This window comes from Lucilia cuprina, chromosome 5 (assembly GCF_022045245.1).
Source record: "Lucilia cuprina isolate Lc7/37 chromosome 5, ASM2204524v1, whole genome shotgun sequence".
NCBI classification, from domain to species: Eukaryota; Metazoa; Arthropoda; class Insecta; order Diptera; family Calliphoridae; genus Lucilia; species Lucilia cuprina.
This window is the reverse complement of record NC_060953.1, coordinates 64,775,858-64,803,767: the sequence shown is the minus strand read 5'-3', so window position 1 is coordinate 64,803,767 and position 27,910 is coordinate 64,775,858. Positions and strand designations below refer to the sequence as shown.

The 27,910-nt window shown below is 29.0% G+C and overlaps 4 protein-coding genes across 6 annotated transcripts; 3 read left to right on the top strand and 1 right to left on the bottom strand.

Annotated features, from left to right (window-relative positions):
- Positions 1 to 4,891: 4,891 nt before the first annotated feature.
- Positions 4,892 to 10,384, top strand: LOC111683613. The gene is made up of 3 exons (XM_023445706.2): positions 4,892 to 5,203; positions 5,892 to 6,734; positions 6,796 to 10,384. The coding sequence occupies exons 1-3, from the start codon at positions 5,125 to 5,127 to the stop codon at positions 8,079 to 8,081; spliced, it is 2,208 nt and encodes a 735-aa protein (XP_023301474.2). The 5' UTR covers positions 4,892 to 5,124; the 3' UTR covers positions 8,082 to 10,384.
- A 3,349-nt stretch (positions 10,385 to 13,733) lies between these two features.
- Positions 13,734 to 14,457, bottom strand: LOC111683619 (multifunctional methyltransferase subunit TRM112-like protein). The gene is made up of 3 exons (XM_023445712.2): positions 14,293 to 14,457; positions 14,125 to 14,226; positions 13,734 to 14,060 (listed from the first exon to the last, which is right to left on the bottom strand). The coding sequence occupies exons 1-3, from the start codon at positions 14,368 to 14,370 to the stop codon at positions 13,866 to 13,868; spliced, it is 375 nt and encodes a 124-aa protein (XP_023301480.2). The 5' UTR covers positions 14,371 to 14,457; the 3' UTR covers positions 13,734 to 13,865.
- A 411-nt stretch (positions 14,458 to 14,868) lies between these two features.
- Positions 14,869 to 17,597, top strand: LOC111683614 (integrin-linked protein kinase). The gene is made up of 5 exons (XM_023445707.2): positions 14,869 to 15,079; positions 15,529 to 15,694; positions 15,761 to 16,306; positions 16,502 to 16,669; positions 16,742 to 17,597. Exons 1-5 carry the CDS (start codon positions 14,991 to 14,993, stop codon positions 17,117 to 17,119), a joined length of 1,347 nt encoding a protein of 448 aa, XP_023301475.1. The 5' UTR covers positions 14,869 to 14,990; the 3' UTR covers positions 17,120 to 17,597.
- A 4,640-nt stretch (positions 17,598 to 22,237) lies between these two features.
- LOC111683615 (cell wall integrity and stress response component 1-like) lies at positions 22,238 to 26,719 on the top strand. 3 transcript variants are annotated; one of them, XM_046953154.1, is made up of 5 exons: positions 22,238 to 22,300; positions 22,525 to 22,850; positions 22,994 to 23,761; positions 24,668 to 25,125; positions 26,635 to 26,719. In XM_046953154.1, the coding sequence occupies exons 3-5, from the start codon at positions 23,709 to 23,711 to the stop codon at positions 26,709 to 26,711; spliced, it is 588 nt and encodes a 195-aa protein (XP_046809110.1). In that variant the 5' UTR covers positions 22,238 to 22,300; positions 22,525 to 22,850; positions 22,994 to 23,708; the 3' UTR covers positions 26,712 to 26,719. The 3 variants fall into 3 exon arrangements, with proteins under 3 accessions (XP_046809110.1, XP_046809109.1, XP_023301476.2); XM_046953153.1 differs by having other exon boundaries at positions 22,279 to 22,300; positions 22,633 to 23,761; XM_023445708.2 differs by lacking the exon at positions 22,238 to 22,300 and having other exon boundaries at positions 22,475 to 23,761.
- Positions 26,720 to 27,910: the final 1,191 nt, after the last annotated feature.

The following is a 27,910-nucleotide window of genomic DNA, read 5'->3' as shown; positions in this document are numbered from 1 at the left end:
ATAAAAAGATAATTTGATAGACATTTTATACAAAGTGATCATTTGATCAAACAAATTCTATAAAAAAAGAAAATTTTATTAAAAACTTAAAAAAATGATAATTAAACATTCTTTAAAATAATATTTTCCTTCTGATCATTTTTTACAAATTGATCATTTAATCTAAAACATTCTTTTAAATTAAATTTACTTTGTGTAATAACTTAATGAGAAAAGAAAAATTATTTACAAATTTTGTACAATTAGTGAAAAAAAAGTACAAAATTTTAATCAAAAATGTTCTAGGAAGAGAATATTTCGAACCAAAATTTTTAATATAAATATTTTAATGAAAACTTTCTATAAAGAGAAAATTTCTATCGAAAACATTGTTGTTTTTAATGAAAAACTTTCTAAAGAGAAAATTTTATCTGTAACTTTCTAAAAAGAGAAATTTTGATCGAAATCTTTATATAAGAGAACATAAAAAGAAGAATTTATTAAAAACTTTTTATAAAGAGAAATGTTTATCTCAAAATTTCTATAAAGGAAAATTTACTATAATTAAAATATTCGATTGAAAATTTTCTTTAAAGTGTAAATTTTAATCGCAAAACTTCTCTTAAGGCAATATTTTATTAAAAATTTCCTATTAAAAGAACATTTGATTAAACATTTTCTATAAAGAGAACATTTGGAAATTTTCACAAATTTGATGGAGAATTATCTATTAAGAGTAAAGTTCTTATAAAGAGAAAATTTGTTGAAAATTTTTATTATCAATAAAAATAACATTTGGGAGAAAATTGTTTGCTCGATCATTTTAAATTAGAAATATTTTAAAAGAATTTCTATAAAAAGAACAATTTATTAAAACATTCCCTCATACAAGAGAAAATCTGGCAAAAGTTTACCTATTTCAGAGTATTTCAACAATAATTTCTAAAAAATTAGATCGATCAATTTTCTAAAAGAATAATAATTGGTCTATTTCAATAAAGGAATTACCCTTTAAAAAATCGCATATTTTTTTTAAAAAATTTTGTATGAAAAGAATAATTGTGTGAAAAATTCGATAAAAAAAATTTGGATAAAGATAATATTTGATCGATAATGTTAAACAAAGAAACAAATTGATTTTATTGACTTTTTGTGTTTTTATTTAAACATTTTCTACAAAAAAGAAAATTTGATCTTGAATAATCTATATTTGCTTTTATTCGAACGATTTCTGCATAGAGAAATTAGTTTGAATATTTTTCTGAAGAGAGAATTAGATGGAAAGATTTAAATATTTCATCAGTTTCAAAATCGATTTTACAAAAAACTCTTTTAATTGGTTCTTGTCTTAGCTAAAGTGATCTCTATGATCATCTTCATCTTATTGCCTGCTTAAGTAGGGTTATCTAGTTATCGTTCTGTCTTATCCTTAAGTAAATTTATCTCTGATTTTATTATTAAGGGCTCCATTTACAATTGCATTTAACATTGTTGCTGAAGTGTGGGTTGCAATTTATTGCAATCACTATAATTGTATAAAGTATTATTAAGCATTTTTCTTGGGCAATTGTTGAGGGGGAGTGACAGCGTAAGAGAAAGAGTGAGTAGGTGTCAATTTAGTTGTCTGGTTTTTAAAATGATGTTTAAAACTTTCAACTATCAGTTGGATACAATAATTGTCTCATAGATTCGTTTATTAGAAAATCAGGGTGTCTTTTTTTAAAGAATTTGATAAATTGAATTTAAATGAGAAGAATTCAATTATAAAGTTGGATTTCAAATAATAAATTATTTGCATAGTAATGTAATGAAGTTTAGTTATGATATTTCTATGTCTTTATATTCAAAAAGTAGTTTCCAAAAAAGCTGTGTTATAAATATGACTTCTCAATGGGAAGTTTTAATTCTTATCTGGCAAGCAGCTAATGTAGACCATCTGGTTTTAAGATGTAAGAAAACAGCTGTAATTTCCCTTTAACAGCTGTTATTTATTTTAGTGAATACCCTTAATATTTCACTTAAACTTAAACCGCTAAATTTACCTTATTTTTAACATTAGAAAATGCGTATTTAGCATATTGAAGTTGTATCAATTTTATATGTATGTCTACAAAAACGACAATATTAAATTTGAAATTTGTTATAGAAAAAAGTTTACAAAAAAAACTTAATTTAAATACGCTTAACATTTGTATTCAAGGTGTGCAAGTTTTGTTTAATTTATAAACAAAATTGAAAAAAAAAAAACTTAAATTCAAACAGAGGCAGGCTTCCCATACTGAAAAACAAATATTGAACACGTTGGTGTAACGTTTCTAATGTTGTATAAACATTTCGCTGTCGTTTTTTTTGTTTTTCTGTATAAATTTAATTCAGGTAAATTTTGCATTAGGAAAAAGTTTTTTTTTGTGTTTTGTATTGGATTTTAAAACAAATTGTATGAATGAAATTTGTTTGCCAAGCTTTGTTTGTTAAAATGTATTTACTATATATATTTTTTTTCAAATTATTAAGCATGCGTAACGTATTTCAATACCTTTAGGTTTTTTTAATTATCATTTTAAATACTCTAACCTGACAGTCATTGTGTCTGCGATTGTTTGTTGTTGCTGTGGTTGTAATAATTAAACAGAAAATAATTAATTATTTTTTCATGTGTTTGTTAGTTTTAGTGTTTATTAAACATAACATTTCTTTGAAATGTCTTTTCATTATTAAAACTCATCTAGTGGAACATTTTAAAGGAAATCTATTAATTGTTAAAAAACATGAACAAATTTAATGGTGATACAATGTTATATTACATAATTTTGCTATTTTAAGAAGAACTGTAAAAAGACTAAAAGAACCAACAAAATTTTAAACAAGAAGAACTTCTCCATTACATTAGGTTTTCCAGATATTATGTCCTAAAACTTGAATAAAATCCAGAGTTTATTCTCACATTTGAGACGTTATAACGGCGTGAAAACTGTTTTGTGTCTACCTATAGTCTTTAAAATACTGAATTTAAAATAGGTTTAAATTCAGTTATAACTTCAGAAGTTTTTGAGATATCGTAACGTAAAGCCTGATAGAACGACATTTAAGTTTTAACAGATTTTTTAAAAACTCAAAAAGTTTTTTTATAGAAAGTAGTTTGTCCGACGTCTAAAAAATATAACGTATTCACCGACTTCCCTGTTGGCTAACTAATTCAACATATGATTGTCCCTCGAGAAAGTCAATTATCACTCCATAGATTACAAAGTGACAGTCAAAAAGCTAGCCCAAAGGAATCAATGCATCGAAATTTAGTTCCGGACCATATCGAACTATTTATTCAACCTACGACTCAGGGACTAGCTATTTTAACATATGCTGGTCTTACGTGAATGTCAATAATCCTTCCATGGATTACGAAGTGACAGCCAGAAAGCTAGTCCAAAAGAGTCAATGTACAGAAACTTAGTTCGGGACAGTCCCGAACAAGCTATTTAATCTGTGACTAAGGACCCTATTCATCGACTGCCCGGTTGACTAGCTATAAAGTCAATCATCACTGGATAGATTACGAAAAGACAGTCAGAAAGCTAGTCCAAAGGAGTCAATATGTAGGAACTTATGCAATATTCCTTAAGTTTCTTTTTTAAGTGTCTACTCTCTAGATTACTTGGGGATTGAATGTCAAAGTGCTTTACGTGAACACTTATCTTATTGGCCTATTTCATGGTGGTCATTTTCAACTACTGGGTAAGCTTCTTCAACAACTCACCACCGCCCCATTGTGTATATTACACGCAACTTTGCTCCGTTGCTCAAATTCCGAGATGTAAAACCATTGCATCTGCTGATTGGATGACCTCCCTTGAGACGACAACAGCACTTAGAGACGTTCTTCACTAGACCGAAATATGAATCCATCAATTTAGATAAGGACGTTTTTCATACTAACATACCTGGACAAAGAATTAAAGCCAGCATACTTCTCATTTATCCTTAACACTCATAGAGAACGACATCTGGGTGAGATACCCCAACATTCATCCTGTTACATAGACAACTAACACCAACTCATTTCCAACGCTTGCAATACATCAAATTGGAGTATGTCATCAATGAAACATACGCAGACATTGATTACTAGAAGACTATAAAGTTACGACTAATTCCATTCTCGCTTACGAGAGTACATTAATTAGACGCTAAAGGAAATGACTGTATTTTTCGGATGCATTGACTTTTTGTTGAACTCCTGGGAATTTTGAAGTCAAAATATGGTGAAACGTTGAGATTTTCTTACTGGTTTTCTAACTAGTTAATATAACGGTTTTCCAGATAACATAACACTGGGTCTCTGAATTAAAAATTTGTTGGACTATGTTCTTATTAAAAGCACTTCAATTCTCTAAAAATTTTGATTTATATCGCCTTTTAGTAATATAATAAAAATAACGAAAATAATTTGTAAACAATAAACTAAATAATAATTTATTAATTGTTTTTGGCTTTTATACCAATTGAAATTTATTTAAACAATAAAAGGTCAAGAAAAATGTTTGTGTAATGTTTAAAACATTTTTTTTGTGTGTAGAACAACTCAGAAAGAAATAATAATAATTTGTTACAATTTAACCCTGAAATTATTAAAAATAGAAAAATGTTTTAATGAACTTTGAGTATAAACAAAAACAACTTTAATATGAATAATTTAATATGTTTAAAGTTAATTTAAATAAAACTTTAAAATGACATCATAATAGAAAATAAAAAAAACATGTAAAAGTTACTTGGTAAAATGCTATTTATATGATCACAAAGTTTTTTTTTATAAAAATAAGAATTTTTAACAATAAAAATATATTATTTAAAATATCAATCCTAAATATTTTATATAAAATTTTTAATATTTATTATTGTTTTCTATTTTACAGATTTCGACAACACCATTTATTTTATTAAGAACGAAAACTAAACAGATTTCTAATCCTTACGATAGAATCACAACCCACCCGCTAAGGAGCTTTTAAAAGCTCTACCTACGAATTGTTGTTGAACAGAAAGAAACTCCACCTATTTTAAGTAGATTAATTAAATTAGTTGTTTAAGGAGAATCCTAAATACCAACATTTATATACAAATATAAATTGAAGCAGCTACTCCAAAATGGGAGCCTTTTCCAGAAAGCCTAGAGTCAATAAGACTCTGATATCACTGAAAGTGGTAGCATTCTTTGTATTGAGTGGTAAGTATTATTTTATTTCAAAATTATAAATAGATTTTAAGCTTAAGTAATCTCGAGTGTAATATTTTGGACACTAGTTACCTTTCAATACACGAGTGGTGTATAAAGTGGTGTTTTAAGTAATTTTATTGAAGAATGAGTCAACAAGAGATTTATTGTTAAACTACTGAATAACTTTAGCTATTTCAGTCAAAATCGGTACCTTAATACATTCCATATAACGTCAATTAACAAGAGGTGCTTGCTGACCTTATTAAGAATCAGCTTAAGTATTAAGAATCAGCTTAAGGTATTCCTATTGATCCGTGCTGCTGCAGGTTTAAATCGCGGATATTTTCCTCAAGTGTCGTTAGATATTTTTGAACCGGTCTAGGATCCTTTCATATACATGAAACATAGGCTCACAGACGATTTAACAGCCAATTGTTTGGTCGGGAAGTTAGCCGATATTCTTTGTATGAAGTCGTCATATGACGTCCGATTTTTTGAATACATGACTTTTACTTCTCATTAATGCTTCCACCTATCTCTTTCTCTGCAATCCAACTTTCGATAACATTCTTGATCAGTTGCAAATTATACTGATGATCGCATTAATGTTAGCATCCTTAAGTTGATCCTTAAGTTTTCCCAACATTCCCCTTTATAGTTGTAAAAAAATGATCTAATCCGGCATCTCTTTTTTCAGGTATCTCCGCCCTCCATATACTCAACAACCGCATGCCCTCTGTTTTGGGTTTAAATTTCAATGAATATCGCGATATTACCATTATTGCTTCATTTGTATCGATATTGGGTCCCCTAATTGCCGGTCCTTTGGCAGATCGTTTTGCTGCCAAAAATCCTAATAATTTTGGCAAAACTTTGAGAATACTAACAGCCATATTTCTACTAATAACCGCCATTATATATGCCTGCCTATTTGCTGTGCCCGAAGTGAAACGTGGTGAGGCACATCAACCTCTAGTTAGTTTTGGTTGTGATGCCAATGGAGCCGTCATATTCCAACAACGTTGTTCGGAAGACAATCAATGTCATCACTGGAAATCAAAGGTGGGTAGTGTTAATTTAACCAGATGTACTTATACCTGTCAAGATCCCACACAATATGAGAATATGTATACACCCTGGTTGGAAAGTATACCTACGCCCTCACCCTCCACCGAACATAGTTCTGAATTTGATTATGAAGATGAATCGACAGCGGCGGTAACGGAAAGTTTAAGGCAACGTAGAAATGCTCAACAGCAACAACAAGTTGAACAGTCTTCGGAATTGGGTGCCGCCGAAGTAATGAGTTCGGAAATTCTCTCCCGTCAAAAGAGACAATACAAATCATCTCCCAATAAGGTATATGTAGAACCACCTCACTTGTGTATGACGGAAAAGAATGAAGAGGGAGAAAGTGTGGTTAAAAACTGTCATGTTTATACCGATGATACCACCAGCATATTGGTACACACTGTTATGAAGGCCGCTACCAATGTGGAGAATGACACCCACTCTGCTGAATGGTGTAATTATCCTTTGGGTAAGTTTGGTTTTTTAATTTGTTAAAGGACAAAATTTAATTTTTTTTTATATGTTTTTAGAGGGTTTCCAATGTCAAATACCCTTGCAACAGGCCAACTATATGATCCAATTGAAGAACAACAGTGATTGTAAGCCCATGATTGAATGTCAAGTTATCGATCCTTATGGCAGTAAAGGCAGTGTTTTGGCTGATAGTGAATGTGTTAAGATTGAGGGTGATTTGGACTCTACATTGGGAGGTTATACTGCCATACGTATATTGGGTGATATCTTCGCTTTGGCTTGTTTGACTTTATTAAATACCGCCATTGTGATTGCTGTCCGTGAAACATCCGAGGGTAGAGGAGAAGTTTGCCGTCAATATGCCTGGGGTGCTGTGGGTTATGTGATTTTATTCTGTTCCTTGGATTTGTTCTTCTTCAAAGAAGCCGAAGGCATGACTGTGGCTTTAATTTTGGTTATTGTCTGTTTTGTATTGGGTGCTTTAGTTCTGCTATTCGCCAGCCAAATGCCTTTGAGTCCTCCCGAATGGTGGTGGCATACCAAGACCGGCATGTTGGTTTATCCAATGTCTGCTATAAGAAAATATAGTCCAGAAATTTTTGTTTTAACTTTGGTGGCCATTTTGTTCGGCACCTTCTGGGGTAGTATACACAGCTATTTGTATTGGAGCTATTTGGGTGAATATGCTGCCTATTTCTCTGGCTTGCTGTTGATTTTGGTCTTATTCTTTAATGTGGACAAATTCATAGAATATTGTGGTCATTCCAATATTTTCATTGGTGGCTTTGCCATGTTTATTATACGTTTTACCGCTTTGGCTAGCAAGGATACCGATTGGTTAACCAATCTTATGGAAATAATAGAACCCGTGATTTTGGGTATTGTTTGGATTACCATTATTCTGTATATGCGTCATGCCATGCCACGTAAATTCACCGCTACCGGTCAGGCTCTGGCCGTTATTGCCTTCTTTGCTTTGGGCAAAGGTTTCGGTGCTTTGATTGGTTTAGTTCACGATGATAAGAAGGGCATACACAACGATGACGATTTGATTAAATTTGAATGGTTATCTGTTACCGCCTGCATTATTGCCCTTATTTATTTTGTTATCTATAATTTAATATTGGCTCCACGTTGTGCTGCCAAACCTGTGCATTTGGATGATCTTATGTCCGGCTCTGCTTCACAAACATTTGCCAATGGTGCTGGCGGCGCTGGTGGCAATGGCAGTGCTGGCGGTGCTGTTAATGGTAATGGTACTGGTGCCGGCAATGGCAACAGTTATTCACCCTTAAGAGTGTATCACAACGAAAGAGGAAAGAAGGGTCAATTTAGGTATTAAATGTTTACTTTTTTTAACAAATTTTGTTTTTAGTTATACTTTAAAAAATTTTTTTCTACTCTAACTAAAAAAGATGATTGATTACTCTTTAACTATTATTTTGTTTAATTTAATAAGAAATTAAGAAGATTATATTAAGCTTAATAAAATGACAAAAATTAAATAAAACAAGTGAACGAACAAATTTCTCCTTTATGTAAGATATGTAAAGCTTAAAATTTATTTATATTAATTACAAACTAATGATTTGATATAATCGGTATGAAAAATTTCTATATAAAATGAGAATCGGTTTATTACTTATTCTTTTCTATTAAAAATGCTGGCAAATTTTATTGCAATTTCCAAGTTATTTGTCCTTTTGAAATTCATGTACTAGACTCTATAGAAATTTCATTTTCAAGATCATTTACAAGATCGCTTATGAAGATCTATTGAAGCTAATTAAGATCATGAAGTTATAACTTCTGAAATGGTCCTCGACAGAGAAACACTTTAAATGCTGTTCATACAAAAGAAAAATTAAAATGTTCAATACATAATAGCATATCTGATTATGAGGATAAATCTGTGGCGACTTAACGAGAATCTTTAGATCTGGCTAAGTTAGTTAGTTTGAAGAAATACACCTGTCTTAACAAGAGCCTTAGGTGGGAATCGTACACAACATCTCCGCTCTAATAGACTATGTTTGATTATGGGATCTCAATTTGTTTGAAGATCAGTAAGTCAACTGTATAGAGATAATTAAGATCATAAAGTTATAACCAATAAGTCAGTGAGGCTTTACATTTGTATAATTCTCTTCCTTTCGAAAGTTTAAAAAGCAATTTTCAATACATATTAGCATATCTGATTATGAGGATCAATATATACCGACTTGACAGGGATCTTTAAATTTGACTAAGTTAGTTTCAAAGGAGGAGTAACATAATCCGAAGAAATATAACTCTCCAAATAAGAGCCTCAGCTTTGCTCTGCCAGACTATGTTTGATTTTGAGATCTTAATATGATTATGAAGATGAATTGAAGTCAACTGTTAAGATGTTATTAAGATCAAGGAGTTTCAAATATAATATCAGGAAGACTTTATACAAGTTCTGACTTGTGAAATGGTCTTTCGACAGAGAAACACTTCTAATTCTGTTCCCACAAAAGTGTTTAAATAAAATTTCCAATAAAGAAAAACTTGAGTTAAAGACAAGCTTTAAGATCCGTCTACTTAACTAAAAATGATTCAAGTTCCTTAATTCAAATCTTCTCTCATGAAAGTTTGTGAGAAAACCTAAGCTGTGGGCAAAATTTGGAATCGATCAAACGATTTCATTTAGGTCACATAGATCCTTACATATAGAGAAGACATATTCATTCAAGCTGTAGCTTAGGTCTGAAAAGCTTTAATGTGCGAAGGAACTTTTTAATTCCGTAACTATGTTCAATAAAGTTTTCAAAAGATTAAAATGGAGTCCATGAAAGTATATACATAGAAAAACTTATGTTAAATTTAATTAAGAATATCCATCAGAAGTAAATACTACGGCTAAAGCTTCTAGATAAGTTAAATTAAAGCTTACAGGAGTGATCTAGAGGTGATCTTGAAGTAATGAATTATACAAAGCAAATCAAGCCATTTAGTGCTGCCTTCAAGTGTTTTCTATACACTTATAAAAATTACACAATTTGACATTGAACATAGTGACGCATTTAACCTGTAAAGATCGCGCGTGAAAATGTGCTAGAAAGACTCCAAGATCGTTACGTCATGAATTATAAAGAACAAAAATCAATTTTCAAAATTCTACGAAGTTTTGAAGAAGTGAGCTTAAGTATTTTTCGTTTTTTGTGAGAAACTATTTAGGAGAGAAGATCATAGGAAAGATTAGGGAATAGAAGTACTAATATGTATCAAATCAGCAGCAATTTTGAGCAAAATTTTATAAAAACTAATAGTTTTTCGTAGAATGTTTATAAATTTTATTTTTATAAAAAAATATATAGAAAATAGAGATAAAAAGATAAAAAATTGCTTATTTTTCTTAACTTTTTTCTTTAAAAATTAATTGTAATTAATTTGCACTTGTTTGTTTAATAATGAAATGTCCCCTCCCTTACCCAAACTTAAAAAAGAAAAAATCATAAGAAACCGGAAAAAGTGATCATCTATTTGTGTTCAAATAGTCTGCCATTTTTTTAAATATAATTTTTTCAGTTTCAAATATTTTATTTTATTTTTAAATTAAGTTTTAATTACAATATAAGCAAAACAAAATAATTAATTTATAAGAATATAAAAAATTTAAATAAAAAAAAAACAAAAACAAAACTAAATTTGGAAACTATTTTTGTATACAAAATTATTAAATTATAAAAAAAAGCAGTATGATTAAAAATATTAAAAAAAAAACGAAAACCAAATCAAATTTGAACAAAAATTGCAACAATCCGCTATATGTGTGTTTCATTAAATAAATAAAACTATATACAAAATAATTAAAAAAAACTAATAATTGTTAAGCTCATTTTAAAATGAAATAAATTCAAAAATAAATCTACACTTAAATAAAAACAAAAAAAAAAACATTCCAGATTTAATTTAAAATTAATTTAAAAAACAGGTAAGTAAATATGTAAGTGTTACAAGGTTAAATACTCAATAATTTTTAAATAATTCTAATTTAGTACTCAAAATTTTAAGGTTCCTCTCAGATTCATTGAAATTTTGTAACCCAAAGATCAATAAGTCAAACAACAACTGTCAATTTTAATAGAAAATAAATTGAAAAACACTTTATTATTACCCCCTTGACTTGACAAAATAACAGTGTGAAATGTTTGATTTTTTGACACTAGCTGGCATTAATGAAACCGAGTCATTCCAAACAACAAATCATCAATCAATTAGCATTTTGTTGTTGTTGTTAAGAAAGTTATTGTAAGTAAAATAACGAACAAATAATTTGAAACACGTAGCATGCCATGCATATGTTTGAATATTTACAATTTCCGATTTGCATTTGTTTTCAATAAATGTTCAATTTATTTTTATTTTTTTTCATTACACGACGACGAAAAGGGCTAAGAATATGTAGTTTCATTGCCATTACACATTATTATTTACAAGTTGTTTGCTTTTTAATTATTAAACGAAATTTGTTGTATAGAAACAAAAATGGTCTTAGTTCTTATAAAAGGAAGTTGTTTAATAAGTACTTAAAACATAATTATAATTTTACAAACTTCTATTTAGTAACAAAGGTCAGTGCTGTAGAAAACAAAAGAACTTTATTCAACTTCCGGAAAGTAACAAATGGTCCTACAAGGTGTTTCAAGAACCCATTTGAATCTAAAACATTTATAACTCAGTAAATAATGGTTCTTTTACGAACACAAACTTCATCTATAAACACTTCTTCTATTTCCAGAATTTCAATATGTTGATTGAAAATGTCGATTAAACATAGAACCCTTAATAATCACTTACACTTTTTTCAAATATTTAATATTTTGAGACCAAATGTCAAACCTAAAAACCCCTATAACTGGGTTTTTCGACAAAATAAGCTCAATCTGTGATCACTACTACTTTTTCCGAAAATTTTAATATTTTGTGGCAAAATTTTGGTCAAACCTAAAAACCCTTATAACTCTGTAAATACTGGGTTTTTTTAAAAAATATGCTCAATCTGTGATCACTGCTACTTTTTCAAAAATTTCAATATTTTGAGGCAAAATGTCGATCAAACATAAAAATCCTTATAACTGTGTAAATATGGGGTTTTTTGAAAAATAATCTTAATCTGTGATTACTTCCACTCTTTCTGAAAAATTTCAATATTTTGAGGCCAAATGTCGGTCAAACCTAAAAACCTTTATAACTCTGCAAATACTGGTGTTTTTGAGAAAATAAGCTTAATCTGTGATCAATTCTTCTTTTTCAAATATTTTGAGACAAAATGTCTGTCAAACCTAAAAATCCTTATAACTCTGTAAATACTGGTTTTTATGACAAAATAAGCTCAATCTGTGATCACTTCCACTTTTTCCGAAAATTTCACAATTTTGAGGCAAAATGTAGATGAAACATAAAAATCTTTATAATTCTGTAAATACTGGTGTTTTTGAGAAAATAATCTTAATCTGTAATCAATTCCAATCTTTTCGAAAATTTCACAATTTTGAGGCAAAATGTTGATCAAACCTAAAAACCGTTATAAATCTGTAAATAAGCTCAATCTTTGATTACTTCTACTTCTTCAGAAAATTTCAATATTTTGAGGCCAAATGTCAATCAAACCTAAAAACCCTTATATCACTTCCATTCTTGACGGTCAAATATAAAAATCCTTGTAACTCTGTAAATACTGGGTTTTTTGGCAAAATAAGCTCAATCTGTGATCACTTCTACTTTTTCTACAATTTCACAATTTTGAGGCAAAATGTTAATCAAACCTAAAAACGCTTATAACTCTGTAAATACTGGGTTTTTTTTTGACAAAAGAAGCTCAATCTGTGATCAGTTCTAATTTCAATATTTTAAGGCAAAATGTCGATCAAAGCTAAAAATCCTTATAACACTGTAAATACTGGGTTTTTTTTAGAAAATAACCTTAATCTTTGATCACATCCACTTTTTCCAAAAATTTCAATATTTTGAGGCAAATTTTCGGTAAAACCTAAAAAACCATTATAACTCTGTAAATACTGGGTTTTTTAAGAAAAATCTGTGATCACTTCTACTTTTTCAGAAAATTTCAATATTTTAAGGCAAAATGTCGGTCAAACCTAAAAATCTTTATAACTCTGTAAATACGGGGTTTTAGAGAAAATAAGCTCACTTCTACTTTTTCCAAAATTTAAATTTTTTAAGGCCAAATGTCAATCAAACCTAAAAACCCTTATATCTCTGTAAATCTCGGTTTTTCGAGAAAATAAGCTCAATCTATGATCACTTCTAATTTTTTAAAATTTTCACAATTTTGAGGCAAAATGTCGATCAAACTTAAAAACTCTTATAACTCTGTAAATATTGGGTTCTATCTACTTTTTCAAATCACTTCTATCTACTTTTTCAAAAATTTCACAATTTTGAGACAAAATGTCGATCAAACATAAAAATCTTTATAACTATGTAAATACTGGGTTTTTTGAGAAAAAAGACCAATCTGGAATCACTTCTATTTTTTATGAAATTTCACTTTTTTGAGGCAAAATGTCGGTCAAACTTAACTCTGTAAATACTTGTTTTTTTGAGAAAATAAGCTCAATATGTGATCACTTCAACTTTTTTAAAAATTTCAATATTTTGAGGCAAAATGTCGATCAAACCTAAAAACTCTTATAACTCTGTAAATACTGGTTTTTTGACAAAATAAACTCAATCTGTGATCACATCCACTTTTTCCAAAAATTTCAAAATTTTAAGCCAAAATAACGGTCAAACATAAAAACCCTTATAACTCTGTAAATACTGGAGCTTTGGACAAAATAGGCTTAATCTGAGATCACTTTTTTTTATACAAATATTTTTACAAAAAATATTGACCAAACCCTTACAACTATTGTGTAGTTTCCAGATAGCGTGTGCGTTATTAAAATACAAATTTTGTTCATTACCTGTGGTAGAAAGTATGTCTTAAATGTAAAAATATTGCTTAGTTTTCTGGTGATTTTATATATTATTTATAAACTTAAATTAACAAGAAGCACTACTAGTACATAGGTACAAATAAAAGTCGCGTTATGTAAATAAAATACATAAAAAGGAGATAAGAAATCAAATTGATCTAAACTTCATCTTCATTCAACAACATATTAGGTATACCATCGGTAATGGGGAATACACGGCCGGTTTCTGGACATTCTAATTGACCCTCCAAAACATCTACTTCCAATAAAAGATGGTGTAGTTTTTGCAAAAGTTCTTCATTATCACCAATATTGGCAGGTTGTTCGGCTGGTATATCATCACCCAATTCCACCTTAATAGAGAAGGATGTATTAAAATTTACTGAAAACTATTTTAGAATTATTAAAAATACTTACCATTTGAGCTGCCAAGTGTACTGTAGGCCAATCTAATTTGGGTAGAAGTCTTTCGATGAAAGTAGGATTAAATTCTGCCTCTATAACATCCTTTTTGGAAATCTGTGGTCATGACAAATATGTTGAGATTTTTGGTTAATTTCTTTTTGGGTTTTTCTTAATACTTACGGTTAATTTTAAGGGAAATCCTACTTTTACACCTTTTATAGGTTTGGAGGTAAGAAAATTATATGTGCTTAATTTCATTTTTATTTAATTAATTGCAAAAATTTAATAAAAACTAAAATTTTTTCAATATTGCGACAAGCACGTTGGTTTGTACGAAAAAAATGTAAACAATTATGATGCATAGTTGCTTAAAAAGTAGTAAACCAAATAAGTGTCATTTGTGTAAAAACGGCCTTAAGATAAAAGAGAACTAACTGCATTATGGTAAACATGATAAAGCAGTGTTTGTAATAACAAAAATTGCTATGTTATTAAGTAGAATAAAATAATTATAATTTTATTTATTAAATAAATTTGCATATTTTTAAACTTCAGTCTTTGTTTTATTGTAATTTTTTTCTTATTTATTTAAGTTTTTTTTGTTAATTATTTATGTAGATAACACGGTTCTTTTAAATAATCTCTGCCAATTGTCAAAATCATTTGACATTTTAGTTTAGTTTTTTTTATTGTACAATTTGGGAGTTTTACACTAAAGAAATTTTCTTTTTTTTTATTAAGCAATCTGTTTTTATTTTAAAGAAAATTGTTAAACATTTTTTAAACTATAAATACTATTGAGTATTTAACATAATTTACAATAAAATAACTATAATATTAAAGAAAATAAAGTGGTTTTTGTATAAAAATAAAGAAAAATGGAGGATATTTTCCACTGGTGTCGTGAAGGCAATTCCATACAAGTCCGTTTATGGCTTGATGAAGTGGAGCATGATATGAATTTAGGGTAAATTTTGATAAAAATACATTTGTTATTTAGTGTTCTAATAAGAAATATATTTATTAAAAGTGTTTTGTATGAAGCATAATTCTGGCAATAACATATTTATAAGCAAATGAATGACGTCATTATGTGTATTTTTATAAAAAATTTTGATTAGCAAATGAATTTTTTTTTAATAGAAATTTTATATTTGTATACAATAACAACAAGAACACCTACTTTTTTTTTGCTGGCCATAAGATGAATGTGATGTTATGAGAGAAAGAGTAAAAAGTGATTCAATGTTAAAGAGAGCAATGTAAACAAATGAAAAAGTGTTGCCGAATAATTAAATAAATTAAAAAAAAACTTTTTGTATTATTAAAATTATAAAATAAAACTAAAGTTGTAAACTAATTGGTTGTATTTCAAATAATTTAAAGTAATTACATTATATATTTGTTATTTTTTAGTGATGATCATGGCTTTAGTCCTTTACATTGGTGTGCCAAAGAGGGTCACAGCAAATTGGTGGAGACTTTATTGCAAAGGGGAGCTCGTGTAAATGCCACCAATATGGGTGATGACATACCCCTACACTTGGCAGCAGCTCATGGTCATCGGGATGTAGTACAAATGGTATTTAGGAAACTTTTTCAAAATCTTTATTCAAATTAAGAAAATAAATCCTTTTTTACCTTATAGCTTCTCAAAGAACGTTCCGATGTTAATGCTGTTAATGAACATGGCAATACACCTTTGCATTATGCCTGTTTCTGGGGTTACGATATGATTTGTGAAGATTTAGTAAATGCCGGAGCCTCTGTTACTATTGCCAATAAAGATGATGATACTCCCTTGGACAAGGCCAAGCCTGGTTTAGCCAAACGTTTGCAAGACTTGGCCGAACGTAATGGTCAAGAAATGAAAAAGATTAGTTTTAAAGAACAAAGTTGGTTGGGTTTTAAGACTCGTTCACGTGATGCTACGTTGTCACGTTTCAAAGGTATAAGTATGGGTGATTTGGATTTACATACAAAATTGGCGGTAACACCTTCGGGAGAAACTTGGCGTGGTCGTTGGCAAAAGAATGATGTTATAGCTAAGATTTTATCGGTTAGACAATGTACTTCAAGAATATCAAGAGATTTTAATGAAGAGTTTCCCAAGTTGAGAATATTTTCACATCCCAATATATTGCCGATTATAGGAGCAAGTAATTCACCACCAAATTTGGTTGTGATTAGTCAGGTGAGTGGGGAATCCTTAGATTAATATAAAAAACTTAATTTTTCATAATAAAAATACTGTGTTTTAGGATGAAAACTTTAGTGAAAACTAAAGTTTTAAGTGAAACCTTTAGTTTTTAGTAAAGTGTGTGAAAACTTGTGATTTCAGTAAACTTTTAAAATGTTGAAATAAAAAGTAATTAATTTTTATTTATAGTTCATGCCCAGAGGTTCTTTATTCAATTTACTGCATGGAGCCACCGGTGTAGTAGTAGACACATCACAGGCAGTACGTTTTGCTTTAGATATAGCTAGAGGTATGGCTTATTTACATTCTTTGGAAAGAATTATACCCACTTATCATCTTAACAGTCATCATGTTATGGTAATTAATTGATATTTACAATAAAAGAAATACAAAGTTTAAAACTTTTTAAATTTTTCCATTTTTCTACAGATCGACGAAGACCTAACTGCTCGCATTAATATGGGTGATGCCAAATTTTCCTTCCAAGAAAAAGGACGCATTTATCAACCAGCCTGGATGTCACCAGAGGCCTTACAGCGTAAACCCACCGATCGCAATTGGGAAGCCAGTGATATGTGGAGTTTTGCAGTCTTATTGTGGGAATTAACCACCCGTGAAATACCTTTTGCCGAATGGTCACCCATGGAGTGTGGCATGAAGATAGCCTTAGAAGGTTTAAGAGTTAAAATACCACCTGGTACTTCACCACACATGGTGAAATTGATAAATATATGCATGAATGAAGATCCCGGTAAAAGACCTAAATTTGATATGGTGGTACCTATTTTAGAAAAAATGAAACGTTAAGTTTTTCCATTTAACAAAAATACTCGAAATCCGTTGAATTAATTATCTTTTAACTCCTCTTTTAAAATATCCTTTGTTGTCAAAATTTAAATGAAAAATCTGCCAAAATGTTGTTGTTTTTTTAAAGCATTTTAAAAGTGCCTTAAAAAGAGTTTAACTTGTAATTTTAATTAAATGTTTTTAAAAAAGCAATTAAAGCAACAAAATAACTAACTTTAGTTTAAGTTAAGGTGCTCGATTTATGTATGTTTTTTTTTTTGTAGAATTGTATTGTGTCTACTAATAACAGCGAGGGAAGTTTTTCCTTTTCTAACAAAATGTATTTTTTATAAATATTAGTTATACTTTTTACTACTACTACAGCTACTACTTTATAATATAAATTTAATAATGTTTATTAAACCATATTTAATAAATAAAATTACGAATTTTATATTTATATTTTTATATTTATAACATATTTAATTATAAATAATAACCAAAGCCTGTTTAAACAAATCTTAACTTTTATACAAATGCCCCGAACACGTGAGTATTTTAAAACTATATTTATGAAATAAATAAATCTAAAAGTTACCCCTTAAGGGAGCAAAACAAATAAGTAAAAAAACACTTCCTGTTAGCTGTTACCGGGAGCTGTTGAAATTGTGCTATGCTCTTTTTGGGTTTTTTCTCTTTCTATTGTTTGCTTTTCATCATTATTATTTAATGTACAATAAAAAGCTTTCGTTCACTTTGTTTTGTAAAAAAAAGTAGTGTGTAAGGAAATTTGTGTTAAGGGTTTTTATTATTGTTGTAGCTTCTTTGCGCTTTGTGGGAAAATGAGCACAACGTCCCTGACCTACTTTGTCCCCGTGAGAGTTGGGGTAGAAAAGAATAATACCAACAACAAAAATGTTTTTTTTTTTGCTAAATTGTTTAGTTTTTAAAGAGTAAAGAGGGAAAAAAGGGTGTGCGTTGATATAAAGAGTTTCTGTTATTGTTTTTTTCTTAAAGAGTAAGAAATTTTGGTGAATCATTATTACAATTTACAGAGAAGTTTTATTGAAGAAAAACGGCGATGCTAAGGATACTAGAAATTGGTTTGTTATTAAACATTAGATTTATGTAAAAATTATAAAATTGTTGTCAGTTATTGAAATCTCTATTAATTTTTAGGTTTATTTATGGAAGTTAATATTAAGATGTTAGTAGTTTTGTTTAGATTTGAACAACATTTTTTGGTTTTTTTTGTAAAGACCATGATTGAGGTCCCGTTATAGTCTACAATATAAACTAGTTTTGATGTAATGTAAAGATCTGTTTAAAGTTAGATAGCAGAGGGACGGATCGACTCAGAAAATGATTCTAAGCCGATTGGTATACTTTAAGGTGACTGTAGCCACCAATATTATTGTGCATTACAAACATCAGCACAAATCCAATATAGCCTCCCCACTAAAGTGGTGTAGGGTACAAATATGGAATAAACATCGACGTTGTACTTGCAAGACTTCTAGAAAATATAAAAGAAATCCTGGAATGGGAGTAATTTAAAGGATAAACGTAATGGAGTATATTCCAAATAGCATTAAGATGTGGCTAACGATTACAGTTATTAATTCTACTTATTTTATTGATAATTCCTGACCAACGATCTGGTGGCAGCAGTAGATTAATGCAGAATAGCTTCACTTATGAAAAAGTTATTGAAATTATTGGTCCTTTACTTACCTTGTTTACATAAAGATGGCTCCAAAGGTATTCCAAACATTTTATTATAGAAAAATTTATTTTCATGTTAAAGCACAACACTTTTTATATAAAACAGGCCATAGTGTAAAAAATACACTTATTTTTTAGATATTTCTTATAAATTTCATAATTTTTTAATAACAATACATTTTATTTATAAATTTTTATGAATAAAAGCAACAAAAACAAACATGGGCTCACTAAAAACACAATAAACGAATGGTCGGATAAACAAAAGAGGAGACACTAATGAAATGCTTCTAGCCGGCCGGGGAGGTTTTAATTTCATATTGATCTTTTTTAACTTTTATAAATTTTCAAACTAATTTTTTGTTAACAAAAAACACACACGGACTCTTTGCAGCAATCATAAGGGAACGGGTTAACACAAAAGTAAATGACATGCCGAGAAAACAACGAACACAAACACTTGAAATTTTTAATAATTTAACAATTATTTTTATGAAAATCAATATAAAACTAAAAACGCGTTAATAAATTTATAATATTAGTACAGATTTAACAAATTATTTCAATAATAACAACAATTTTTGATATTTTTTACAATTTAAACAATTTTTTTTAAGCCACTTGCACTTGCAATTAAATAAGAGGAGAAACTAAAGCGAATAGCGGAAAAAACACAAAAAAGCAAAGAAATAAGAGAGAAATTGCAACAACAATATAATGCAAATTCATATTAAGGAGAATGATTATTAAAGGAAACCAACAAATTACTCAAAGCTTTTGCAATAGAACGGTGGGAAATACATAACAAAACAAATGTAAATGTCAAATTGATTTTCGTTAAGAGAACAATTTTATGGAGAACAGATTTAAAGAAAATAAATTACTTTGCACATTATTTTTGCATTAATTAATACATTTTATATATTTATTGAAATATTTTACAAATTATGTTTAATTCTCGACATTGTTTAACCGTTTTTAAGACTCTGAATACGTTATATTTGTGCTGAATACTATCCAGCAGTTCGACAAAGAGTCAATGCATACGAAAAAGACAGTAATTTCCACTAATAGTTAACCTCCTGGATGATCGTAATTCGTATGTTTTGGGTCATTCGTCACGAATGTACCCTTTGTAATCGAGAAGGAAGACAGTTGTCACTTTAGTGTCCCCTTTGTAAGCGGGAGCGGACGCAGTCATCTCTTTACTGTGCTCAAGTAACCTAGAGATTATACTCTTAAAAGTTGTTTTTTTTTTTTTGTTGTACTTCCGAAAGTAGTTATTTTACCTATCTTTTGGAGAAATGATTATTACTTTCTACTAATATGCCACCATATGGTTGACTCATATTTATATCTTTCGGGTCAATCGTCACATTATTGTCCCATAGTATTTTATAGAGTAGACACTTGAAATTTTTAAATTTTAGTTTCATTAATATCTTACCACCTGGCTGTTTTTGGTCTTTCGTCACAAATAAACTCTTTGTAAACGAGAATGAAGACAGTCGTAACTTTAGTGTCCCCTTTGTAAGCGAGAGCGGAGGCAATTGTCTCTTTATAGGGTGTAGAGTGTCGATTGACTTCCTCGTAGGACAAGCCCATGTTAAAATGGTTGGTCACCTGGGTAGTCAGGTGGCTAGGGGCCACCACAAGTGGTAGGTTAAGTGGTCAGTTCGGGACTATCCCGTCGAACTGCTGGGTATAGATCGAGACACTTGCACATGTATTACCCAAATGTGGTAGAGAAACTGACGTGAAAAAGGAAAAAATTTTGGAACAAATTAGTGTTGCTTTAATTTGACTAAGCAGTCAGACGTGCGCAAGTGGCTGCTGCCGGTTTCGGTTGAATATAAACGTTTAAAATGAGAAGTGTAAATATAAGAATATGTTCGACAATAAGATAAAGTGTTAATTAAAGAAATTTCTGCTTTGGTTTTCCATAAAATAAATGTAAAAGTGTTTATTTTGTAATAAAATGAAATTTTATACTTAACGAAAGTTCTTTTGTAATTCCTTTTTGTTTCGTTATCCGTTTCTCGTCGGTTTAAAAAAAGAAGTTTTGTACAGTGTTGTTGTAGAAAAAGCTATAAAATTTAATTTCTTAAAAAGAAGCTTTGTAGCAAATGAATTTTCTTCGCTTATTTCCAAGAATAACTCGACAAATGGTATGTATTAGAAAGGAACTGTTATTTTCTTGTTGTTTACTTAGTTAGTTAGTTAGTAAGTTAGTTAGTTACTTAGATAGTTAGTTATTTAGTTAATTGTTTAGTTAGTTAGTTCGTTAGTTAGTTAGTCAGTTATTTAGTTAGTTAGTTAGTTAATTAGGTAGGTAGGTAGTTCATTAGTTAGTTCGTTTGTTAGTTAGTTTAATGATTAATTAATTATTTAATGTTATTATTTTTATATTGTTGTTATTTTGCCTTCCGTTTCCCGTAAATGAAGCAGTTATTACGTTCAATTAACAAAAGCTTTAGGTTAATAAACAGCTTTTGCTCTTGCGTTTGTAACCAAACGTGCCATACTTGTTTATTTCGATAATTCTCTTAAAATCATATTGTTTGTTTAATTCTCTGCTTAATGCGCAAATGGGTTTAGTTTATTTTGTATTTCGATACATAACAAATAATTTTTTTTTAAATTCACAACTTTGTTAATTTATTTAACAAAAGCTCTTTAAAATGTATGAAATTTAATTTTGATTTCAAAGCAACGTTACATTTTTATTTAAACTGCTATTAACAGGAGTAAATCTAATATATTTTAGCTCTCTTGCAATTTAAACTCTTTTAAAAACCTTGCATAAAATTCTCTCTGTTTACAATTTGTCCTGCATTTCCTGCCGACACAGGTTTGTTTGAGTGTTGCGGTGAAAATAGTGTTTGTTTATTTTAACACACGCATTTACACTTGCACTCACTTACACATGCCGTTAGTTATAAATGTTTGAATTCTTCTACTCTCCAACTCTCTTAGAATTTGTTATTGGTAAAACTTGCAGTAGTGCAGTAGTATTGTGTTAGCTTTTTCCTTTATCATGTAGTGCTGTTGTTGCTAAATAACAGTTTGGGGATGTTAGTTTTTATGTTTTTTTTTATTGTTTTGTTTGGGTATTAGTGTCCCAATAAAAATTGAAGAGGAAGAAATAAACACAACAATAACAACAACGCCGTATACTCACACAAATCAAAAGTGTTCGTAGTTGTCAAAATTTGTATAAAAATGCACATTTTCATAAAATAAAGCGGACGGCCAGAAGAATAAAAACAAGGCAATAAACTGCAAAACTATTTAAGTGAAAAAAAGATAATCTATAAAATAGATATAATTAAACTATAATTAAAATAAAAAAACTTTAAATTATTAAATAAATATGTTATAAAACAAATAACTTAATGTAATAGTTAATATAAAAACCAATTTAATGCATTTAAATAATGTATTAAGAAGTGTAAAATAAATATAAAAATTATACATGTATGTGTTAATAAAGCAATATTAGGTTAAATTTTTAATATAAATTATACTTTTGTTGCTATTTTATGTAAAATTTTATGGTAAAAATTCCGGTTTTATAAAATTCTAGTGGAAATATCAATATTTTTAGTGCAAAATTCACGAAAATCTTTAAAATGTTAATTTCTACCATGTTTTTTTTTTCTTTTTATTATTCTTCTTCTCATTTTAACCCAATAAAAAAGCTGCATTTCGATGCTTTTTCTATACTCACACAAACACACACTCACGAATTTTACTCTTCCCTTTTAAATTGTGCCTTCTGCATCTCATCGTTGTTGGAAAATAAACAGAAATTAAGGAAGACCCGGCTACACAGAAGCAAATATCAACAACAATAAATTCATGCACTCATACACACCCAAATAAATAACAAATAATAAACCCAGTTGACTGCTGAGGAGAGACACAAATAGAGAGGAGATTTTTTAAAAAGAAAATAGGAATTTAAATATTAAAAAAAAAAATTGAACAAATTGGACATATAACTGCTTTATAAGAGCTGATGAAGGTACAAGTCACTAATTAACTTATTAACCCAAAATAAAGCTCAGGATTTTCCTAAGATTTTTTTCTTAAACAAAATAAAAATTCCTTTAAATTCTGTAAAATATTCTCAAAATGAATCTGACCACTTGACATTTTCATTTGCAGCAGAAATATTTTAACACACGACATCGACCACGACAAAAACGACAACCGGCCAACGAAAAATAGAGTAGAGTAGGCCAAACGCAATTCAAACTTAAAAAGGCTAGAAAAATAAGAGGAAGAGAAGCCATAACAACTACATACAAATAACAGTAACGCAAAAAAAAAATAAACACAGTTTTTTTACTTGTACTCACACACTGGCACAGCAGACAAAGAGTAAGAATAGTTTCACTAAAAAGGAAATAAAAAATGTTGTGAGAAAAAAATACGAATAAAGGAAAACATATGAAAATACAATAAAAAAAAGTGGTGCATTTAGTAGGGAAAAAGCTTTTCGTATGCAATTCCTTCATAAACATGCTAAAACAGCAACAAAATGCGGTCATATTAAAGTTTTAACAAAAAAAATTCATATAGAAAAGCAACAAAAACTTTAAGATAATTAAACCGGTTGGTCACAGAGAATTAAATTTGTTTCTTTAGCAGAAAAATAAGTTTTAAACTATTTCTAAAGAAATTATAACAAAAAGTAACTTTTAAAAAAGATAGGAAACGGAAATAAAATACATAAAATCGTTTATTGGAAAAGTGTGTTCTTTGCAAGAGATTTAAAAAGAATAAAGTGTATTGTGTGTTTGTGGTTACTTCAAATTGTTTAAATGTATTTAAGGCGTTTAAATGTTTTACGGCCAGCCCCAGTGAGGGCCGGCACTCCATGGAGTATCCAACTACATCTCTACTAAGCGATTCATATAAGAAGTGTCCGAGGTAAGGAAGTGAAAGGATATTTAAAACATTTTGTTGTTGTCTCCTAAATATAAAGAAATAATACCGGTCCCATTATGCCAAATGTAGGCAAATAGATAGATAGATAGATAGATAGATAGATAGATAGATAGGTAGATAGATAGATAGCTAGCTAGATATATATATATATATATATATATATATATATAATATATATATATATATATATATATATATATATATATATATATATATATATATATATATAATATATAATTATATATATATAATATATATATAATATAATATATATATATATATATTATAGATAGATAGATAGATAGACAGATAGACAGATAGATAAATAGATAAATAGATAGATAGATAGATATATAGATAGATAGATAGATAGATAGATAGATAGATAGATAGGTAGATAGATGGATAGATGGATAGGTAGATAGATATATAGATAGATATATAGATAGATAGATAGATAGATAGATAGATAGATAGATAGATAGATAGATAGATAGATAGATAGATATATAGATTGATAGATAGATAGATAGATAGATAGATAGATAGATAGATAGATAGATAGATAGATAGATAGATAGATAGATAGATAGATAGATAGATAGATAGATAGATAGATAGATAGATATACATTCATACATATAGCTACTTTAATGATTACTGATTCTCTTGTTAGTTTCATATTCCATTCGTTACAGAAAATTTTAATTAGAAAATCTTAGCAATCAAAAACAAAAAGAAATGTTGTCATAATAATTAAAGACTTTTTCAGGGAATCTTTTTTCAAATTCTTAATTCTAATTAAAATTCTTTTGTTATGTAAACTATTAGCTATTTTTTTCTCTCTCATTCTAACATTATTTTCTTTTGAATTTATAACATTTTCAGAACACATTTGAATAATAGTGAAACAGCAACTGCTGTGTGTTTTACAAATTCAACAACATATTGCAATTTTGATTTGAAACCACAACAACAAAAAGAATTGTGTGATTTCACAACATCAATAACAACTGCATCTTTGGTAACACCAACACCTACGCCTGCTACAATTACAACAACTACAATTTTAACAACAATAGCAGCTGCAGCAGCTTCAAGTGCCGCTGCCGCTACAACAAACAGAATATCATCACCATCATTATCGTCACCATCATCATCATCATCTTCGACATCATTGTCATCTTCTTCATCTTCCGCATCATCGTCGTCGTTGTCAGCAGCATCGCCTTCATTAACACCACCCACACCCATAAGTCCGTCCTTCGAAACATTACCACACAGTCCAGATGGGCATGCATCAGTAAGTTCAACAGCATCATCCAGTGATAATACAACAACATCAGGTAAGTCAGTCAGGAAGTTGGAATGAAAAAGAAAAATTTATATTGTATTCCCAAATGCTTAAAGGTAAAAAAATGGAATGTAGAATTGTAGCAAAAAAAAACAACTCCAATAAATTTTATTATTCTTCACTGTCGTTCTTCTTCTACTATGTAGATCATGACCCAGGAAATTGTTGAATTATATGAATTGTACATTATTGGACAAGACAGGCATACACACACATACAAAAGAAAATGAATGACATATTCATTTTCTTTTGTATGTGTGTGTGCGTGACTTTGTTTGAAATTCGTCTTAACACAGCCGTGTATCGAGAGTTGTGTTGGTTGGTCTATTGGGACCAAGTGATGCTTGTTGAAGTGGTTAAAAGATGAGAATAATGAAAATCTTTTAAATGTTTGTTCTAAGTATTAAATGTCAATATTATGTGCTTCAATTAATTTAATCTGTTGTTTGTAGGGGATGTTTAATATTCTAGGAAATTTTGTTATATGTAATTATTTCGGTAGTTAACTGTCATTAGCCTAATTAAACCTAGTGGAGGGATATTAGGGAATTTTAATTGGCTTTGAATGAAAAATGGAATTTATGTGTAAACTGACTAACCAGTTAACTAACTAATTAACTAACTAACTATCTAACTAACTAACTAACTAACTACTAACTAACTAACTAACTAACTAACTAACTAACAAACTAACTAACTAACTAACTAACTAACTAACTAACTAACTAACTAACTAACTAACTAACTAACTAACTAACTACCTTACTAACTAACTAACTAACTATCTTACTAACTAACAAGAAATAACTAATACTTGTTAAACTTTCCTTAAAATATGCAATAAATTTACATTTTAAAACATCACCTAAAAGTATGCCACACATTACACAGTTTCTTTCTACATACAAATCTTTTCGCTTGATTTAAGCTAACAATACAATTTACATGATTTTATCTACAATTATTTTGTGCATTTCAACAAATTAAATTTAATTAAAAGGAAAAACAATTTGCTAATTTTTCAGAAAATAAAAAAAAACAATAAAAAATATATATAATTTTAGTTAAGATTTTTTCTAAATGATTATGAAAGTGCTTTGTTTATGCAATAAATAGACAATTTTGTATAATTTTCATTTATTCTATTACCAGAGTACAACAATGTTGTCGTTAATATTATTATAAAAGCCTTAGATGTTGTTGCTGCTGCAATTGTTGTTGTTGATATTAAATATAATTGTTTACAACACATTTCACTATCAACACTATGTCTATGTCAAGTAATATAATTTTTTGTTGTTGTAGTTTTTTCTTTTTTGCAAATACTAAATGCATTTATTTGTATTTGTTTAAAAATTGCATTTGTGTATATCCGTGTGTGACAGCAACATGCAATACAAACGCATTTAAGTTGTTTGCCCATGACGTTGCTGAAACGAGTCATTGAACTTAAAAATAAAATATTGCAATTTTTTGTTCTTCTTATTTTTTTTTTTTTAAGAAACTAGGCGAGAATCTTTAAAGAGACGAGTACGTTCATTGGCACTTATTGTAACGGTGTTGGGCTTTCTTTTCTAGCAACTGACACAGAGGAGAAGATATGTTTACATTGATCTTTTGTAGATGTGTTGTTGTGTGTTTGCTTTTCTTGGGTTTTGGCAGTGTTTAGAAAAAGTACTTTAGTAGAGGAAATGGTTTTCCGAGATTTCAAGTGAAGTAAAATGTGGAATGTTTGGACTGTATAGTCCAATTTATACTTAAACTAGAGACTCTTTCAACTACAGAATACACTTACACTTTATATGAAATATCAGACACTTACACTTTATATGAAATATCAGACTTTGAATAAACGACTATAACTTTGGTAAACAAATCGATTAAGTACTCATGGATAAAATAACGTTTCCATAAAGATAAAGATTAAAGCGCATGATCTTGATTCAAGATCAGAATTCAAGAATTCTGTTTTAAACATTGATGCAAATGCTACGATGGAATCATAATGGCTATATGAATAATGATCCATTTAAGATCCTAAGACGGTCGTAGTTTATTTACATTGGTTAGTGACTTCAGAAAACTTTACCAGAATGTACTTTTCATGTTTTAATTGCATGATCTTGATGATCGATTCCAATCACTTTCAGATGTTATTATCGTTCTCATGCACTAAATTCAAGAATTCTGATTTAAAGGTTAATGTTATTCTGTGTTATGGATCATGAAAGAGATTTGAATAACTCTTCCTTATAGAAAACAGCGGAATTATAGTGACGATATATTTATGATCGTATAAACTCAGAAAACTTGACCAAAAAGTGTTTTTAATTTTTAAATTGCATGATCTTCATGATCAATTTCAATCACTTACGGATATTATCATCATTGTCATGCACGCCATAGATCTTTGACACTGATCGTGCCATATAGTGCGCTCCTCAGGAAGCAAAGCTAATAATTAATGTCTTTATGGGTAGTCATCATTTTCAATCACTGATCGTGTAAAATAATTAGCAAAGGGTAAGATTTTAGAGTTTTTTTAAATGGGATCATGCACTCAACTTAATTTATTTCATATAAACACATTTTTTAGAATTTTAGTTGCAGCTCTACAGACTTTAAAGTCGAAAAAGCAAAAATATAGATTAAAGCATTTTAAAAAACTGATCGTGCAGATCAATTAATTTCTCTACATTATAATAACTATCAGTTACGAGTCATCACAAAATCTATTCCAATTTTATTTACATTTCGAAATTTCTTCAGATTTCTCT